Raw genomic sequence first — 18874 nt, 5'->3', positions numbered from 1 at the left:
CATTATTAGCACGGTAGACTGGGGCTGAGTCACAAGGAGAACTTCCACGACGGCAGCCATGTTAGATTAGCTAGGTCGGAGATTTGATTCATTGTTTTTAGTGCTTTGAATATGTCTTACAACGCTGAAAAACCGGAAGGGGACTCAGATGTCCCTGATACAAGAGCTGGCGGATTTTTTTCTAGTGATTTTCAAAGGTAACTTTCGTCCTTTCTGTATGATTTGCACCAACCTGATCGATGTCCCTTACTTTCACGAGCTTTCGATTTCCAGAGGTCATCAAAATCTCAACTTTTATTACAGACACGATGATTTGAAAAATATGTTAGACAGTACAAAGGATAGTCTTAAACTGGACGCGATGAAAAGGATTGTTGGGGTAAGTTTTCATCTTTATCAAGGTTTGACAGGCTTGATAGCGGAATTCGAACACTGGATCAGTATGTGTTAATCTAGGAGCACGACAAACGTTATTACGATTTCTACTTTTTGGTGCTCTAGTTTTCAAGTAATTGAACTTGGATTTTCTGTTTTATAGTCTTGTGATGCTAACTAGAATAGGTCAAAAGCAGGACGTTTATGTATTTAACCTCAGCTCATTTCTTTATGGATTTGTAGACACCTGAGCCAAAGAATTGACTGACATTAGTATTGTATTAGTATTAGTATTAGTATTGTATTAGTATTAGTATTGTATTAGTATTAGTCAAAAAAACTGATAAACTCTTATTTTTTTTTCCCTTAAATAGAAGATAAAAATTCAGAACTACACTCAATACATCTCAACCAACTTTAAAAAAAATGAAGATTTTCTGCAGTTTTGTTCATTATAGCTGCCATGCTTTAACACTATCCTCTTAGACACTAAATGCACTCTAATTGGTCAAACACTTATCATTCATTGTACTAATACACCCGTAGTTGTTTTGTAATAGTAGTTATCCACCTTTTTTCTTGGTTTATGGTCCATTACAGCCAAAGTCCCAAGGGATTTTTGTAGATGATACAAAAACATCACTCACAGCTAACTTCCAAGGGTTAAATTAAAAGTAGTGAATAAAAAAGGGGGAACAGTAGGGATCATTAAAATTGAAATAAGCACTTCTTTATACAATTACTCTCAAAGCATTCAGTTTAAATATGTGAAATAATATAATTATGGTGGCAGTCATGAAACACCCTTTTATTTGTGGATGGAGAAGTTCTTAGACATAGTTTTTGAGGTCTTGGGTTATCTCTTCTCATAATACTATACTGAAGTAATGACCTACAAATTCAATAAATTTGTAAATCCTTAAGGAAAGGCAAACAAATTTACCAGTCTCTCTTGTGTTTTCCAAACATCCCACCCAGGTAAGTACCCTGATAAACTGATAAAATATTGCAATGGTAGTACCTTGACCTTAGGTTGTTGTTGATTAATCAAGTAAAGCTAGTAATGTGCTTGAGTCATTCAAGATGATTTGTGACTAGTTCCAAAGAAACTAATGCAAAAGGTATATTACTGGTAAATATAAAATATAGTTGGTTGATTATCAACTATAAGTTCCATTGTTAGCCGCAGATATCTGCAGTAGCTTTCTATGAGAGAGACCTTATGCTCAAAATTTCATTTCTCTGTCTATAGCGTGGAAGTTATTTCACATTAAGTACATTCAAGTTGATAATTGTCAAAGTCATTTAAGATAGATTGGCATGCTATCTGGGATAAGAACAATACTTTCAGACACTTCATGCTAGGGATTTGTGACAAGTTCTTTCACCCATTAGGTCTCTGAGGAGTTACTTAGCAACCTATAAGTCAGTTACAACCTTTTTTGATCACAGATGATGGCTGATGGGAGAGATGTATCAGACCTTTTTGCTGCAGTGGTTAAGAATGTTGTCTCTAAAAATGTTGAAGTAAGTGATTTGTTTTTTGTTATTTAAGAGAGCATCGCTGAAATGTCAGCATTAACTGGTATTTTTTCTCCCAATATCTTGTTTGGATTTAGACAGTAACAGGGATTCTGACATAAGTTATGCTCTCTGACACAACATTTTCTTTTATTTTGGCAGGTCAAAAAGCTGGTTTACTTGTACCTCGTCAGATATGCTGAAGAACAACAAGACTTAGCTCTCCTCTCTATAAGCACATTTCAGAAAGGACTGAAGGTTGGTCAAATCCATGTGAATAAGCAACTACTGTAGATGATATATTGGATTATACCTGAATGAGAATACCCAGAAAGTGTGCTTGTCCAGACTGCTCTATAGCTATAAACCTCCCTGTAACCTCTGTAATGCTAATCAATACTCAGATTTGTCTTGGAGGTACGACCATAATAACCAAGAAAACTGCTAACTCTAGGTATTTTTAGCTCTAAGTATTTTTAACTCTAGCTTTTTTTCAGAGAAGTCACTCTCAGTCCCGTAATGTGAGGTACTAGTAATCAACTGAAGAAAGGCAGATCCTGTCACTTTCACCTGTTTTTACATCACAATAATTTTGTCATCTTTGCCTCTTAATGCTCAGGATCCGAACCAACTTATCCGTGGAAGTGCTTTACGGGTTTTGTCAAGTATCAGAGTTCCTGTTATTGCACCAATCATGATGCTAGCAATAAAAGAAGTAAGTGAATGCAAAGATTGTAATAACTGTCCTAAGCTACTGGTGGACAACTATTTGTTTCACTTTATGTTCAATTAGCTGTGCTTTTGGAAAGGCTAATCCCATAGTGAGAAATCCACAATAACCATGATATTACTATTGGGGTCTGAATTATACTTATCAGGAATATTAGGAGACTAAGAAATGTGTAACTCTTTCCAGGGAGTTGCAGATATGTCACCTTATGTTCGGAAAACTGCTGCTCATGCCATTCCCAAACTTTACAGGTATGCCATTCTTTATGTTTTGTTGTAACTCAGTCACACATTCTTATTCTCCCACATTAAGAAAAAAAATTATGACCAAAGATACTGGAGGAAAAAAAACTACCCAAGGTTTAAGTCCCACCTCCTCCCCTTTTTTAATGGTCCATTTCAAATTTTGATGTCTTCTCCATAGTCCAGCATCCCTTGTGAGTTGGGCACAACTTTTGTCTGAGCTACAAAGCTACTTTGTTGGGACAGAGAAAAATTTTAGGATGTTCTTTGTTCTGTGACAAAATTCACCCTAATTAATGAAATAAGTCATATTTTGACCTTCAGAAGAAGCAAATTCAGGCTTTTTCCATGACAAGTTTCCTCTATAGGAACAAAAGACCTGCCAAAAATTTGCTCTTAATATGTAGCTGTACCTGAGAGGAATGGGGACAAAACTTGTTAAAGTTTATCTACAGTTTCTCTAATTGCAGGTCATCTGCAAGGATTTTACTTCTTACATATGATTTATTTAATTTATTTCATTTTGTTAAGCATGAATTGCAATTGCATTTCTTCCCCTCTTGTAATTTGGTTGAATCATCAATAGAAACCAAAAGATTAACCAGAAAAAATTATACTTTTCCAGTTTGGATCCTGAACAAAAAGACTGTCTTATTGAAGTTATAGAGAAACTATTGAAAGACAAGACAACGGTAAGGATTGAACAATCACCCAGAGTGATTATTGCCATGTTTTCTTTTCCAGCTGGCCTGGTGTCTTACATTTGTTCATATATGACAGGCTGCATTTCAATTCTGGTTATAATAATGTTATCACATTGTTTATAGCTTGTTGCAGGCAGTGCTGTTATGGCTTTTGAGGATGTTTGCCCAGAGAGAATAGATTTGATTCACAAAAACTACCGCAAACTGTGTAACTTGTTGATAGACATTGATGAGTGGGGTCAAGTTGCTGTCATCCATATGCTCACAAGATATGCCCGATCACAATTTATTGACCCAAACAAAGAGGTGAGGTTGTCTGCCTGGATTGCAAGAACTATAGGTCAGATAAATTTTATTACAAGTAAGGAATTGATTAAATAAACTTTTGTTTAGCCCTCATCAGAGGAAGCCTTCTATCCCCAATCTGATGATTCTGATGATGATTCTGATGATGATGAATCCCGAAAGGAACCTAAGAAGCAGACTTACATGATGGATCCTGATCATCGCCTTCTGTTGAGGACATGTAAGCCACTTCTTCAGAGCAGGAATGCAGCAGTAAGTTGCCATCTGAATAATGAAATAATGAAACTTACAGTTTGTAATAACAAGTTAAAATGATGAACAGCATTCCTTGTGGCAGAACTAGCCAGTATATGATTGTGGATACTTATTTGATCTACTGTTTATCATTAACAGGTGGTGATGGCAGTAGCAAGAGTGTATCATCATTTAGCACCCACAAATGAAGTTGGAATTGTGGCACGTTCCTTAGTCAGACTCCTTAGAAGTCACAGGTAGGAATGCGTTTACAACCATTGACCAACATAGTAAGCTAGAGTAATGTGTCATGTGTTAAGACACACTAACTTTGAAGATATACCTTTATTGCATCACAAGGTATCACAAAGAGAAAAAAATACATTTAAAATTGTTGACAAAAGTTGTCCTTCTAGTCTGGAAAAATGGGACTTTTAGCGATTAAAACATTTCTGGTTGAAGATTTGAAAGTTTATGACAATGAATTTTGTTGCACATTAAATCTATCTTGAAACAATTGAAGAGTTAAAGCTGAAGAGGGACTTAAAAGAGTGTTTCTAAACTACTAAGCCACTAAAATTCATTTGATTTTTCACACATTTGAAATAGTTAATTTCTCTTCTAGGGAGGTCCAAAGTGTTGTCCTCAGTAATATTGCAACAATGTCTTTCACAAGAAAGGTAGAGAGTGAATAGCATCTTATTTCTACTTTCAATATTCCCCCTGAGTCACACATAAAGGTCACAAGAATAAAAGAAATTATCGCCAACTTAGGAAGCTCTTGATTGTTAAACAAATTCTCCTTTAAAGCACCTGAGGAGATGTATAGAGAAAAGTATGAAGAATAGGCATACTGATGTTAAGGTGTAAAGGGTGAATGGCTCTCTCATGTTTAATGCTTAGTTAAAGTGATGGTGACAAAGTAGTAAATATATTTTTTTACAAAAAGTGCTTTTGCTAAAAGGCTGTGATTGGGTTGCAGAAAGCAGCTTGAATAATGTTTATTGTTGGACCTTGTTGATTGGGTAGTATTGCTAAAAATTAGTTTTTCAGCAATTGTATTTATAGTAAAAATTCTGATCAATTCATTATTTACTTTTTTTAATCATCTAATACCCATAATCAATTTTTCTACATAAATTTTTTAACATTAATTAGTCAATGGATAATTTTTTTGCAGGGAATGTTTGAGCCATACCTGAAAGGATTCTTTGTCCATTCAAGTGATCCAACACACATCCGTTTATTAAAGGTAAATTATTCAGGTTACTCATGATAGAAGTAATTTTGAGATTTTTAATGAATGGACATCAAATGGGTTGTTCATATGTTTTTTAAGTGTATGACACCCAGTCATATGATGTCATTCTTTCAGTGTCTGTAAGTAATTTATAAGAATAAAGCTAATTTTCATGACTCCTCATGGCTTCCTTTCAAAATCTTGGGTAATGAAAAATGGGGAGGAATTTCAGGTTTTCTCTAAGATCATTATCATCATGTAATCTAACCAAAGCCTTACTAAGTTTTTACCTGTCCTGTGTGTGGGTGATTTTAATTATTTTCTTGTTTTCATTGTAGCTAGAAGTTATGACAAATATTGCTGGAGAGACAAGTATTGGCACAATACTTAGAGAGTTCCAAGTATGAGATGATGTTTTTTTTAAGTATAACTTCAAAATATTTCATGTGCAGTAACTGGTGTCTATTTTATCTTCTGTGTGCGTGCTGAGGCAGTGACAGCCTATGTTAAGTTGTCTCCACTCTGCTATGTGCTGGAATTGTTCTTTGTCTTCAATGTCCACTTTCATGGCTATTCTCTATATATAGATAGCTAATTGGTCTTTGTTATTTCCAGGTGGGATTTTAAGTAACTTGGATTTTATTTTGAAATTTGTTTCTCTGTTCATTTTTGTTCACTGTTAACCATTGAATAAGTAATCCTTCATACCACTATGAGCACTGATGTCAAAAGTGGTTGGAAGGTTACAAGGCTAACTCTTGTTTGAAGGCCTTCTCTCATGCTCATAACAATACTATTATTACGATTCAACTGAGCCACTGAATTTACCATCTTTTTGATCAATGTGAATCAAATTTATTTATGAATTTTTTCTTTTAGAGCTATATATCCAGTCCAGATAAGCAGTTTGTAGCTTCAACAATTCAAGCCATTGGGCGATGTGCCTCAAACATTTCTGAGGTTACAGAGACTTGCTTAGCTGGCCTGGTGCGACTGCTTTCTAACAGAGATGGTACATAAAGATTTTGTGTTGGCTGCATGTAAACCTTAGTTGTACTTGTATTAACCAGGCAGTACCCCCCCCCCCCCCTGGTACATATTTGTTGGTGTAACCTCAACACCAGCTTAGAAACCAAGCTTCAAACATTATTCTTAAAAAAATTAACATGAAAATTTCTGGTAGGTGTAACTTGCAGGCTGATGATTCTTGAAAAGATCACTCATTCTTGTTAAATATATTCTGTTAACAGAGGTAGTGGTAGCAGAGAGTGTAGTGGTCATCAAAAAACTTCTACAGCTTAAGGTAATTATGAAATTATATATTAAATTATTTTTATTATGATCATCAAAGTTACACCAGTTCATAATTTGTGTAATTTTATGTTTTAAATGCAATGATTTTTAAAAAAAAATTGATTTTAGTGGACCTGCTGTTTATTATTGGTGTTACACTTTTATTTTTATTTTTTTTCACAGCCTAAGGGGAATTCAGAGATCATCATGCATATGGCAAAATTAGTAGATACCATCACGGTTAGTGTACACGTATGCAAGTTACTGTTACTACTTCCAATCTTATACCCCATTCACACCAAAGCCTAAACATGTTTTAAAGCTGTTTTGTTAAACATGGTTTAAAATTTTTTCCTCATAGAAGTTACTTAAACTGATGTTGGTGGACTTCAAATGTAGCATCTGAAAATACAAGATAGCAATTACTTGGATCTAAGAGTCAGTTTTTAGTTCTCTATTTCTGATGTTTTGCTGGTGTGAATGGGTTATAAGCTACAACATTTTTCAGCGTTAACAACTTTGTAAAACTCTTAACGAATTTCAAGCTCATGGCAAACAAAGTCAATTTTGGACACAAATCTTTGAATAAGTTCTCAGTTAATCCTGAAGTATGAGCAAGGTTCTTTTCTCTTTGTTTGTAGCTTTGTCTTAGCATTTCATATTTTAAATAGGTTCCAATGGCCAGAGCAAGTATTCTGTGGTTATTAGGAGAATATTGTGAAAGAGTGCCAAAGGTAGCACCAGATGTTTTGAGGAAAATGGCAAAAATATTTGGATCAGAGGTAAGGTATACCTGGTACTGCATGATTTTACATGAGCTTCAGGTAAATAGGTTGAGAGTGACCTTAACCCTCACAGTCATTAAAAATGTACTATGGTTACAGTAAGTGATTGTATAACAAAGGCTTGTTGAGTAGATGAATAAGAACAGTAGACTGAAAGTCCTTTTTTAACTGGGACTGCAGACCTGTGCCACTAAGAGAATGTTTTGAACACAACGTGATATGAATTCAAATACATTATATAGATTACTTGACTGTATTTTCATCACTGCAGGAAGACATTGTCAAACTACAAATTTTGAATTTAGCTGCAAAGCTCTTCATAACAAACCCTAAACAGGTATGTACACATGTAGTACATTTACTTACTATGTGTTTATTTATTCAGATGTTTATTCCATGTATCTCAGAGTTTGACTCGTAGTCTTTTGGGAGAGGTTGATAGGGGTCATTATGTTTTGCTCTTGAGAAAGGCTTTGGATCAATGCTGTATATAAAGAAACATTAAAAATGGTATACTGTCAATAGCCTATTAGAAAGTCTTAGACCCAGCAACTCTGAAGAAAGAACAATTCTTTACTTCATATTTTGAATAAAATGATGATTACCCCTAACCCAGGAACATAACATTTGTTTTTAATCCATTTCAGACAAAACTTCTTGGTCAGTATGTACTGAACCTTGCAAAATATGACCAGAGTTATGATGTCAGAGACCGAGCTAGGTTTCTACGGCAACTGCTTATTCCAAGTGATACGGTGAGCCTGTGATCTCCAAATCCTGAGATTCTCTTTTCCTTCAACTGTTATTTAGAAAAGTTTGTCTGAGACCTTATGTTTGAATGTTACAAATTTATTTCACATTCATATTTGCTAGTCAGCTCATTCTATCATCTAAATAATTTATATTATTATAAATGAATGGAAGTGTGTGTACAAAATGTTATTAACAAAATTTAGAGGGGAATTGGTCAATGCATTTGTAGCAAGGAAGTGCAAGTGTGAATTAATACCAGTGACAAAAATGCATATGAACACAGATGTTAAAAATTATGTTTTTCCAGTCTATTTATATACAGAACTCTTAAAAAACCAGCTGTTAATCAATTTTGCTTTCCACACTTTGTAGGGAGGTCATCTAAGTAAACATGTGAAGAAAATTTTCTTGGCTTCAAAACCACCCCCAATTATACAATCAGTGTTTAAAGGTGAGGTTTATTATTAATCATGTCAAAGTAACACAGTATATACAGCTGTAAGGTATTGGGCAAATTAAAGGGAAAATTTTGAAAATGTTTGTTGAAACATGTTGATTTCCTAAATTTGTTATACCCCTTATATTCCATTTTGCCATATTAGGGCGATGGAACATGCAAAATATGCCACAGTTTTACAGTGTAGAACAGAGCAAAAATATGGAAAGTCTTTGAAGTTATCTATGCTTCAAACTCATTTGTGTTTGCTTAACTTTTCAACTTGCATTCTTTTCAGATCGCCAAGGGTTTCAGGTTGGCTCTTTGTCTCATATGATGAACCTTAAAGCTAATGGTTACCAGGAATTACCTCAGTTTCCAGAGGTTGCTCCAGATCCTTCTGTCAGAAATGTAGAAGTGAGTATTAGATGCAGTTAGCTTGATGTTGCACCAACACCCCCCACACAACTTCCCCATACTGTACCTCTATGTCTGCTACTCATTTTCTGGAGGACTAACTGACTATGAAAATATTGTTACTGCTTTTAAGATTGAGCCAGTATGGGGAACAAGCTCTAGGAAGAAAACTGGTAAAGCAAAGAAAACTTCTTTTTACTCAGAGTCAGAGACAGAATCAGGCTCAGAATCAGGTATGAAAGGTGTTATATTCTATTTTGTATTACTATTTGTGAAAAAGATGTCAGTTTTTGTTTGAACAGCTCCCAGAATAACAAGACTGGTGGATACAACTTATTATCCAAATTCTGAGACAGTTATAACTTTTTGATACTTGAATTCAGCTTTTTATTGACAATAACTGACAGGTCCATGCCTCAACCTGCATTTATCAAGACATAAATCACTTACTAGAAAATTTGGAGAAATAGAAAGATATGCAAGAGTTTTTTAGAGGTGTAAGTAAGAGAAACTACCTCAAGTGCTACATATGTGAATAAACACAAATTTGACATGAGCAAATTATTTCAAGGCAATGGTTTGAATGTTGTGTAAAGAGCAGTTATGTATGCTATGCTCTGTCAGAGCAAAAGGATGAAGAGCTCTGATGAAGGGCTAATGCTCGAAACATTGGCTTTGAAACTCTTTACAGTGGCCAATTCACATTATCAACTCAGTTGATGAAACCAAGTTTATCTTGCTATAACTCCCCCAATAATGCAGCACCACAGTTTCTTTAGAAACTTACCCTCTCAAACAATGAAGCTAGTTCACTTTTTTTTCTAATATTTTTTAATTTGATGTTTCTGTTACCCTTTTTTTCCACTTTTGTGTTTGATTTAAAAGCAATGTATTTTGTTCAAGAGATTTACCTTCATGGATAGAGATTTTTTGGGTAAATGTACAGCCATAGAAGATAGAAATGGGGATTTCTCAAAGTCACTTATTGGATTAAGGTTAATTTTTTTACTGTTAAATACCAGAGAGTGACAGTGCGGAAGAGAGTGGAAGCAGCAGCGGTTCAGAAGAGGATGAAGATGAGGATCAGAGCAAGACAGAATCAGAGGCATCTACTAAGGGTACTGTTTACAATATTCCTCAAATGAGATCATGTGCATAAGTAATGGTTATTCACAGATATTCAGGTCTGATAGCACATAACTCATGTGGTCCACAGAGAGACTTATCAAGGCCTATGTCCTATGGGATATTTGGGAAAAAATTATAAGGACATATGGTACTTAAGGAAAAATTAAATGGTATAAGGGATATTTACATTAGAGATTTCAGGATATCAAACTGAAATTATAGGGAAACCATCCACAGGAATAAATGGATACAGGATATTTAGGCCAAAAATTGATAGAATATGGGATACTCAGACCCCCCCCTCCCTCCCCTCAATAGGGCCTCTCTCCTGCAGATACCACAAATCAAGCATCAAATAACTTGCAACATGGACCTAAAAATCTGAAAAAAAGACTCTGAAAGTATTTAATTTTTGCATGCTTCTTCTTATCAGGTGATAGTGAGGAGGAGAGTGATGCAAGTGAAAGTGAGGAGAAGTCATCTTCAGAGTCAGAGACAGATGAAAGCAGTGAAAACAGTTCAGATATTTCATCCGAAGATGAGAAGGTTACCTTCAATCATATGTTACACTGTTGTTTTTTTTTATGGTTAAAAACCATACTTGTAACTCTCAAAGCAGTTAAGCCCTGGTCAGACAGTCTAGCTCTAGTCTGACAAAGGTCATGGTGTTTTAATTTGTATTTTAGTTTTTTGAGATGAATTTTAAAAAATGAACTGTCAAATGAAACTATGATACAAACCACACTAAAGACCTGGGGAATGGGGAAGTAAACCACATGCTGGAAAAAACATTGAATGTGGTTGGAGTTTTGTCAGAGTGGAAAAAGTCATTACCATTTCTTGTAGAGAACATGAGGGTAAATTTTAGCTATGTGTTAGGCTCATGTCAGCAGATCCTTTGTACTTGCATATATAGAAAGATTTAAAATGCTTAAGTAAGCTTTTTTAGTTGAAGAGGGATTTTGCATCCCATTCTATTTTAGATTCCAGTAAAGAAACCTAAGACACCAGTTAAGACTACCAAGCAAGAAAAATCATCCCAAGGAAAACCAGCTTCGGACAAGGGCAACGCATTATTGATACTTGATGACTGTAAGTACAACCCACAGACTCTCTAACTAAACAGGACATGGTTGATATAAATCATTTTATATCTGAAGAGTAGATATTTAGAAAATTTTCTGTTTTGTGCGTATATCAGTAGTGTTATCCTTCAATCAAGTAAATGATGGTATGATTTTTGTTGCAGTAAATGAACCAGTGACTCCCAGTGTAGGTTCAAGTTCCAGTAACATAATGTCACCAAGTCTTGCTTCTGAGATCGAATCTTTATCATTTTCAAATGATGCACCTGCTGTCATTGCCCCAGTAAGTGAAGATACTGTGTTAAAGATCATATCCTTGTTTGACATTTATATGATGAGCAAAATCTTTTCATAAGTCCCCATCCAGGCGATATTTTTCATACATTGTATTAAGTTGCAAGTCTGTTGTGCAGGAAACAGAACTCAAAGCCTCATTGAAAAGGCATTGTAGACTTAAGCCCTGAAACTTTATTTCCCTCTTTCAGATTTTTGAATAGCACACTTTTGAAAGCAGTGTGGTTCTTAAATTTCTTAGAGTCACAAAATAATTTAATTTGTCTTTTAACAGCTTAGTCCAAGTTTTTCATCTGCAAAATCACACGAGCTTCTCCATCGCATGCAGGGCAAAGGACTCAGTGGCAGTTACAAATTTACAAGAGGTCCTTGCATTTACTCCACATCCATGGTAGCTGTGGAAGTAACACTGGTCAACAACTCTGAAGCTCCCATTTCTAATATTTCTGTGGAAGAAAAGGCAAGTTTTTAATCATTTGTCCTCCCACTTGTTTAGGTTTTTTTCAAGGTCTATTTAAAGGGTCACATGTCTATTAAAACCTTTATTTTGAACAGAGCAATTGAAGAGAAGAGATATCAGAAAGCTGGGACTTTGCCAGTGAACAAAAATTTCATCAGTGCTTGTAATGGTTTAATTATGTTGGTCATGCAGGGATAAATTAATAACTTTGTTTGAATTTTATACCTAATCTAAGTTTGTTTGTCTTTTTGTGGTACAGAAACTAGGAGCAGGAATGAAAATGCATGACTTTCAACCAATCAGTAAGTTGCAGGCCCGAGCTTACTGTATTACCACAGGCATCCCAAGCTCATGTCTCAAGAAAAAGCAAAAGATTAATTCATGACAGCGTCAGGCGTTGTGTAACCTGATGTTAAGTTATGCAAGGACCTGTTGAGAATTTGAACATCTTATAAGAAATAGTATGGGGAAAGAAAATATGGTTGATTTACAACACTAAATATTCTGAAATATAAAAGTTTTACATGGAAGATTAATAGAACTTACTCACTCCTTGTGTGTCCATGTAACTTAACACCCCATCTCACTGTGCAAGGAGCTTTCATGAATTGATTGTTTGCTTTTTCTTAAGATGTTAGCTTAGGGCACCTTTGGTATTACATGTACTAGTGCTGAAGAGTTCAGCAGGGATTCTTCTCCCCATGTACAAAATATAATCAACATCTGTCCCATTGAACTACCTAACAGATGGGTTCTTGAGATATTGTATTTACATTTTAGTTAATTTGATAAAAAAAATACACCTTGGTAAACAAAATAATCAAGTGAGATTGTTTGTATGTACCTCTGGTTGTCTAACTTCATCCAGCTCTTATATTTGACATTAATGGATTGGTTATCAACTGGTCATCATTGCTAAACTTATTTCATGAACTTATCTTTTATTTATTTCTCACATAGCATCACTTGCACCAGGTGCAACCATTGCAGTGACTGTAGGGATTGATTTTAATGATACAACTCAGCCTGCCAGTTTTAATTTGTGGTGGGTTAAGTTTCTCTATTGTTGTATAAGGAAGTTTTAAATGAGTTTCATTTCACACTTCATCTGTGGTACAGGGCATTTTACTAGAACCTGTAGTATCAGTGACACTAATGCAGAATTCTTAGATCTGCAGACGTAACTTAATAGTGGGGCTGCCATTTGAACTGACCTCTGTAGGCTGCCATCAACAATGTGTTTTGTCACTGTCACATTTAAACTGGTGTTCATAAAATGACTACTTGTTGAAAAGTGTTGATACAATTGCATTCAGTTTAGTTTATAAATAATTCTGTGAAACTCTGCTCTCAAAATAGTATTGAAAGTAGTATGTAAGTATTGGAACCAAATTTAGCTTTGTACAGTTTGTATAAGCTATTTTATTTTCCTGGATACATGTGCATATTTGGAAATGTCTTTATTGAGTCATTGTGTAACTAAAAAAGACAATCAATCTAAGTGTCCCAGGACTGGGAGATTTACCTTTAAAAGTGACATGATTTTTGGGGTCTTTTAGTACTCAATCCAGTAAGTTTCCAGTTAGCATCAAGGCACCTGTTGGTGAACTATTACAAGGCTGCCCCATGACTGAAGCTGACTTCTTGACCAAACAAGGTGGGTGTATTCTTTATTTAGTCAAACTGGTTGCTTTTGCCTCCACACTCTTTCACCCTTTCATAGTCAAATTTGGTCAATTTGTTAGTGTTGCTTTTTGTATTTTTTATACAGAAATCCAACTATCACCCACCCTTACTTTCCTTTTTAGAGGGTATTCAAGAAGATAATGATTGCTTTCACAACATATTATATGTGATATTCATTGCTAAACACCTGTACAGCCACAGAAAGTGGTGTAGAAGATTGATTCAAGTGTAATTCGCAAACATTCTTCCTTGCAAATTTGCAAGAAAAATCAAGGCATTTTGAGGAACAATTCCTCCTTATTCAGAGTTCTATTTTGTCAGGTTTTTATGAAATGCTTTCAATTAAAAGTGATGTTTTGCTGTCCAGTACTTTGTGCTTTTTGTTTGTGGAAAGACACAACAACATATTTAACATATTTATTGTTCCAGTCAATAAATCATCTATGGTATGACTCTGAGAACAGCTTTTAGTGTATGTATGGTTCAATTTATTCTTGGTTTTAATTACGTTTTCCTTTGTTCTTTGATTTGGAAACAGCAATGAAAAAAAATTTATTTTTGATCCCAAGTTAAAACTAAACCACAACCCTTACATTACTGGTAATGATAATAACAGCAGGATTTTACCTGTACAAATTCCTCTCAGGTAAACTTCGAGGCTTAAATGAGAGTTCTGGAACAGTAGATATACCTGGCAACCTTAATTCTGAAGAAGTGGTATGTTCAAAAGTGAAGGAGGCTGCTGCTATCACCTACATTGGAGCCACGCCCCTTTCTGAGGGGGCATCAACATACCGATTTGCTGCTCGCACCATCTCTGGAGGAACACATGTTCTTGTGACAGTTAAAGTACCTGTTGATGGAAAAAGCAGCTCCATAACAGTGAATTGTGAAAAGATGGCAATTAGCTCTATGCTTGTCAAAGAAATTAAACAAGCCTTGCAGTGATGTCAGAATTTCAGTCATGTGACTGTCGTCAAACATTTATTGTGAAAGAATGGACAATAACTTTTCTCCACATTACTATAGATCATATTTTCCCTCATAGACACAATATCTATCTTTCAAATTATGCATGACAACTATTTGAATAAAAGTCCAAAATACTCTGAGATCACATGAGAACTACATGTATTTTGAAAATGGAAAGCTTTCTGTGGCCACCTAAGAAAATTAAAAGGGTCTTAGAATGTTCTGAAGGTCACAGGAAGTTATGTTGTAGTTAGCAGATGAGAACAAAGATTGAAAACTCAGTTTGACAATAAGCAAAGTTACTGGTAGACATTCATTGTGAATATTATCTGCTGTTTCATAACCATGTGCAGTATTGATTGATGAATGATTCTCTCGGTTTTGGAGTTAAATTAAATTCAGTCACCTCTCCAAAAACCTTCAAGAGTACCATGAATGTTATGTTGCATGTGGTTGGCCAATTATCATAGAAATCAGCCCTTATATGCTGTTAATGTGGCATGGATTACTTCTCCTTCCTGGCAATGAGATAACCAGTAACAACAATGTTTTACAGTTTTGTCTCTGTACCATTTGATATCATTGTAACAATACATAATTGCCTCCCAAATTTTGTTCATCCAAGCCACCAGAACTCATCAACTTTCTAATTAGGGGTGATATCATTTCCCACATCTAAATCTATATTATACACTTTCAAGAAACTGGTTTTAAAATCAATAAGATCTATCTTGGATTGAAAGTAATAAAATGTTCTGTTATGGATTGACAATATCAATCAATTAACCCCTTTGCTGCCAATCGTAATGAGAAGTCTTGTGCCAACACAAATTGACTCTTTTTTTCAGAATTTGACACTAAATCTGTTTTGCCAGATGTGGAACTGGGCATTAGTTCTTACCAGTCTTCTAAACTGTTTTTAGCCTTAGATGCCAGGTTATTTTACATCTTCAGTGCTGGGGATTTGACTGTTACTCTCTAACTTTTGACATACTGAGTATGTCATGTAGCCACACAAACTGCAAATTTAGTTACATACTCAGTATGTCATGCAGGCAGTGAAGGGATTAATGGTTTTGGATGAATGCAAAGCACCATCATTTTCTGTTAGTTTCTCAGGGTAGGGACTTTATTTGTTGCGAGAAATGTTGTTGTCTTCAACTCATTTCACTTCCTACAGAAACAACACTCATTTTAGCAGTTAAATGAGTAATTAGCCAGAAATTCCTTCTTGAGTAGAAAGAGTTTTGTCTAACAAGCACAGCAACACAGTAACTTAATAAATAATCAAAACAACGTGAAAAGAGTCATTGGTAAGTGAACAGCGATTATTGGAGAATAAGCAACTCTGATTTGCAAAAGTTCAAGCAATTTTAAATTCTTCCTCTCACTGAACATGAAAAGTTTTGGGTCTTCAAGAGACTTAAGCTGCATACATCCAATTTAAAAGGAGGTTCAAATAAAAAATTTAATGTCTCACAATTAGAGAGGAATTTAGAAAAGAGTTTGATGTACAAAACAATCATAGCTTAAAGTAAAAATGAAAACAATAAAAACATTCCATAGTAAACCCAGACAGAATATAGTTATCATCCACCGATTTCTGTGGTAATATGCTTGTACTATTTTGTATTGCTTGGTAAGTATTAATCTTTTCTCATTTTTTATGTGTTAATCACTGATGTGAGTGTCGTTGGAATGTTCCGGGTCCTCACTGAAACACCAATTTTTTGTTAGCATAGCAAATTAAGGAATAGGGCCAATTTTTACAGAGAGGTATGCATCAAAGTTTCTTTAAGAATAGAGATTTTGCTCTCATGTTTAAGGGAAGTTTCCTTGAAATAATATACTACACTCTTCTTTAATTTACTGTTGTAACACCAAGTAGTGCAGGATGTTGCCAAACCTAAGAGAATCATTGGGGCATGATTTAACACCTTTTAATTTTTAATGCCAACATCATGTCTGAGTCAATAAGATGCTAAATTACAATTTGATGTAAAAACAGTTGAAAAGAAGAGCCACCTTGTGGAAAAGTCCCTTGTTAAATTCCCATTATGTTCATTGTCATTTATTGTTTCTCTAAGGGAATAGCTATGGGTTCATCACCACAACAGAAAATTGGTTTTTAAATGTGAAAGCTTTAGGATTAACTTTGGTAATTGAGTATACAATCTTGGTCCTCTATTGGAATTGAAATCATGACTTGAAACTAATGGCTAGATGTCTGATGCTCTTAAAGTGAAAAGAATAATAAGAATTTTTTCCAGCAGTAGGTGCTAGCAGACATTTATGACATAAGGGAATATGTCTCTTACTAGCTATTAATTATTTGAGCAATAGAGCACACTTCCCATCAGCTCACTGGTATATTAAGTCGTGTGGGATGTTGGGAAAACACTAAAAAAGTTTGCATATCACTTACCTCTTGCTCAAGAGTTAAAAACGTATTTAGTGTTCTCTCAACATCCCAAGTTGGTTATTATGCCACTAAACTGATAGAAAGTTGGGTTCAATCCTTTTGTACAATTAACTTCAATTTTCTACCAGTGAAATTATCAAAAGGTTTTTGACCCATGAGGGCACTTATAGTATCTTAGTTATTTTACAAAAAAATTGTTTTCCAATTGGGCCCTTATTTAACAAAATGTGACAATGCAAGAATAATCTACTTTGTGGAATTTATATAAATCATCTGTACTTAATGAGCACAATCTTTTAATAAAGTAGTTGTACTTCTAACAAAAATATTCACAATCAATCAAAAGTTACAAAATGCTTCTCTTTCTGACTGATGTGGTAGTACAGTGTTCATCGTAAAATATATAAAGTTCAGACTCAACCAAACTTCTTGGCCACCACTGACAACATGTTTCTCACAGGGGAGGGCATGGGGAGGACACACTTGTCCAATATGGGGATGTGTAATTGGGTTGGTATAATTTTTAGGGTTTGGTTTTGATACCTTTCTTAAAAGTTTTGATACCTCCTTCAAAGAGTCAACTCTACTCAAGGCAGAAGTCCACTGGCCCCAATAGACCCTTTACCTCATTATTAGACAGTGAACACTTGTCAAACAAGAACTACCATTCTTAAGACATTATTAATAGCCTTGCGCAAATCATCTTCCAGCAATTTCAATTTTGCATGAAACACTTTTTGAAGGCTTGAAATACTTTCATGAACATTGTTAAATCCCTTTCTATATTCATCTCTCATTTGAGTCAAGGACAGTTGGAGATTCCTTTCCTGTTCTGACCTCACTTCTTTTAGTCTCACCTCCCAGATATTGTAATATTTGCTCTTTTCATCTTCCAGAAGTCGATCTACTTTTGCCAGGTAATGGTCAACCCTTCTCTCTAGTTTTTCCTGACGTTCAACCATAAGACCTTCAAACCTTTCCAACCTGGTTTGAAAATCTTGCGTCAGTTTAAAATATTCCGATTCGGCCCACAAGCGATTTGAAGAAATACTCCCTCGGATATCCTCAACGACTGTTTTTGTCTTAGAGTCAAGATGTACAACGCGTTGATCGGACTCCCCTTTCAACTTTTCGAGATTGTTTGACTGGTCCATGATATATTTTTCCATTTTAAGCGTCAAGTTGTTAATCCCCTTCTCTAAAGAGCTTATTTGTTCCCGACAATCTTTGACTGCCTGTTCTTGCTTTAGCTTGAAGTCGCTTATAACCTCGTTGTTACTTCTCATATCCGATACCAGCCTCTGAATTGCCGCATCACATCTAGCAACACGTCCTCTCAAATCCGTGACACCGGCGACATGGTGAAGCTCTAAGTTTTTTACAGCAGTATTTTGCCCTTCCACTAGACTTTGCTTCGACCTGATCTCGCCTTCCAAAGTTTCAATTTCCTTACTCAGTCTTTTCACCACAGTAGTTATTGTTCGTATATGCTCTTGCAGCAAGCTCCTGGCTCTTTTCTCGCCTTGCCAGCTCATCTGAGCGATACTCAAGCTTTCAATAATATCTTCTTTCACCGAAAGCGCTCTGTCTACGAGGGATCTTGTAGTCCTTTCCTGAACAGCCAAACGATCCTCTAAATTTTCCATACGACTAAACCTTTCGTCTGTGTTGCTGTTATTGGCAATAGCTGGAAGGGACAATCCCTCTTTGGAGTGGGATCTCTCCATGCTTTTAATATTAAGAAACTTCCAGAAGGGATATAAATTTCGTACTACGCCATGTTAGAGATGC

At 35.2% G+C, this 18874-nt stretch overlaps 2 protein-coding genes across 2 annotated transcripts; one reads left to right on the top strand and one right to left on the bottom strand.

Annotated features, from left to right (window-relative positions):
• Positions 1 to 21: 21 nt before the first annotated feature.
• Positions 22 to 16237, top strand: LOC113668207 (AP-3 complex subunit beta-1). Its single transcript, XM_027184092.2, has 31 exons — positions 22 to 197; positions 304 to 379; positions 1828 to 1902; positions 2059 to 2154; positions 2516 to 2611; positions 2813 to 2877; positions 3494 to 3560; positions 3696 to 3878; positions 3966 to 4130; positions 4272 to 4369; positions 4738 to 4792; positions 5293 to 5364; positions 5691 to 5753; positions 6232 to 6364; positions 6603 to 6655; positions 6829 to 6885; positions 7317 to 7427; positions 7702 to 7767; positions 8078 to 8185; positions 8556 to 8634; positions 8918 to 9036; positions 9170 to 9269; positions 10059 to 10154; positions 10598 to 10710; positions 11148 to 11256; positions 11414 to 11532; positions 11818 to 12003; positions 12263 to 12305; positions 12964 to 13048; positions 13563 to 13660; positions 14336 to 16237. Exons 1-31 carry the CDS (start codon positions 112 to 114, stop codon positions 14635 to 14637), a joined length of 3174 nt encoding a protein of 1057 aa, XP_027039893.2. The 5' UTR covers positions 22 to 111; the 3' UTR covers positions 14638 to 16237.
• A 348-nt stretch (positions 16238 to 16585) lies between these two features.
• Positions 16586 to 18810, bottom strand: LOC113668215 (protein FAM81A). The gene has a single exon (XM_027184102.2). It carries the CDS (start codon positions 18808 to 18810, stop codon positions 17734 to 17736), a length of 1077 nt encoding a protein of 358 aa, XP_027039903.2. The 3' UTR covers positions 16586 to 17733.
• Positions 18811 to 18874: the final 64 nt, after the last annotated feature.

This window comes from Pocillopora damicornis, chromosome 4 (genome assembly GCF_964200805.1).
Source record: "Pocillopora damicornis chromosome 4, jaPocDami1.2, whole genome shotgun sequence".
NCBI lineage: Eukaryota > Metazoa > Cnidaria > Anthozoa > Scleractinia > Pocilloporidae > Pocillopora > Pocillopora damicornis.
Note: the sequence above shows the minus strand (reverse complement) of the source record. Positions and strands in the feature narration are given on the sequence as shown.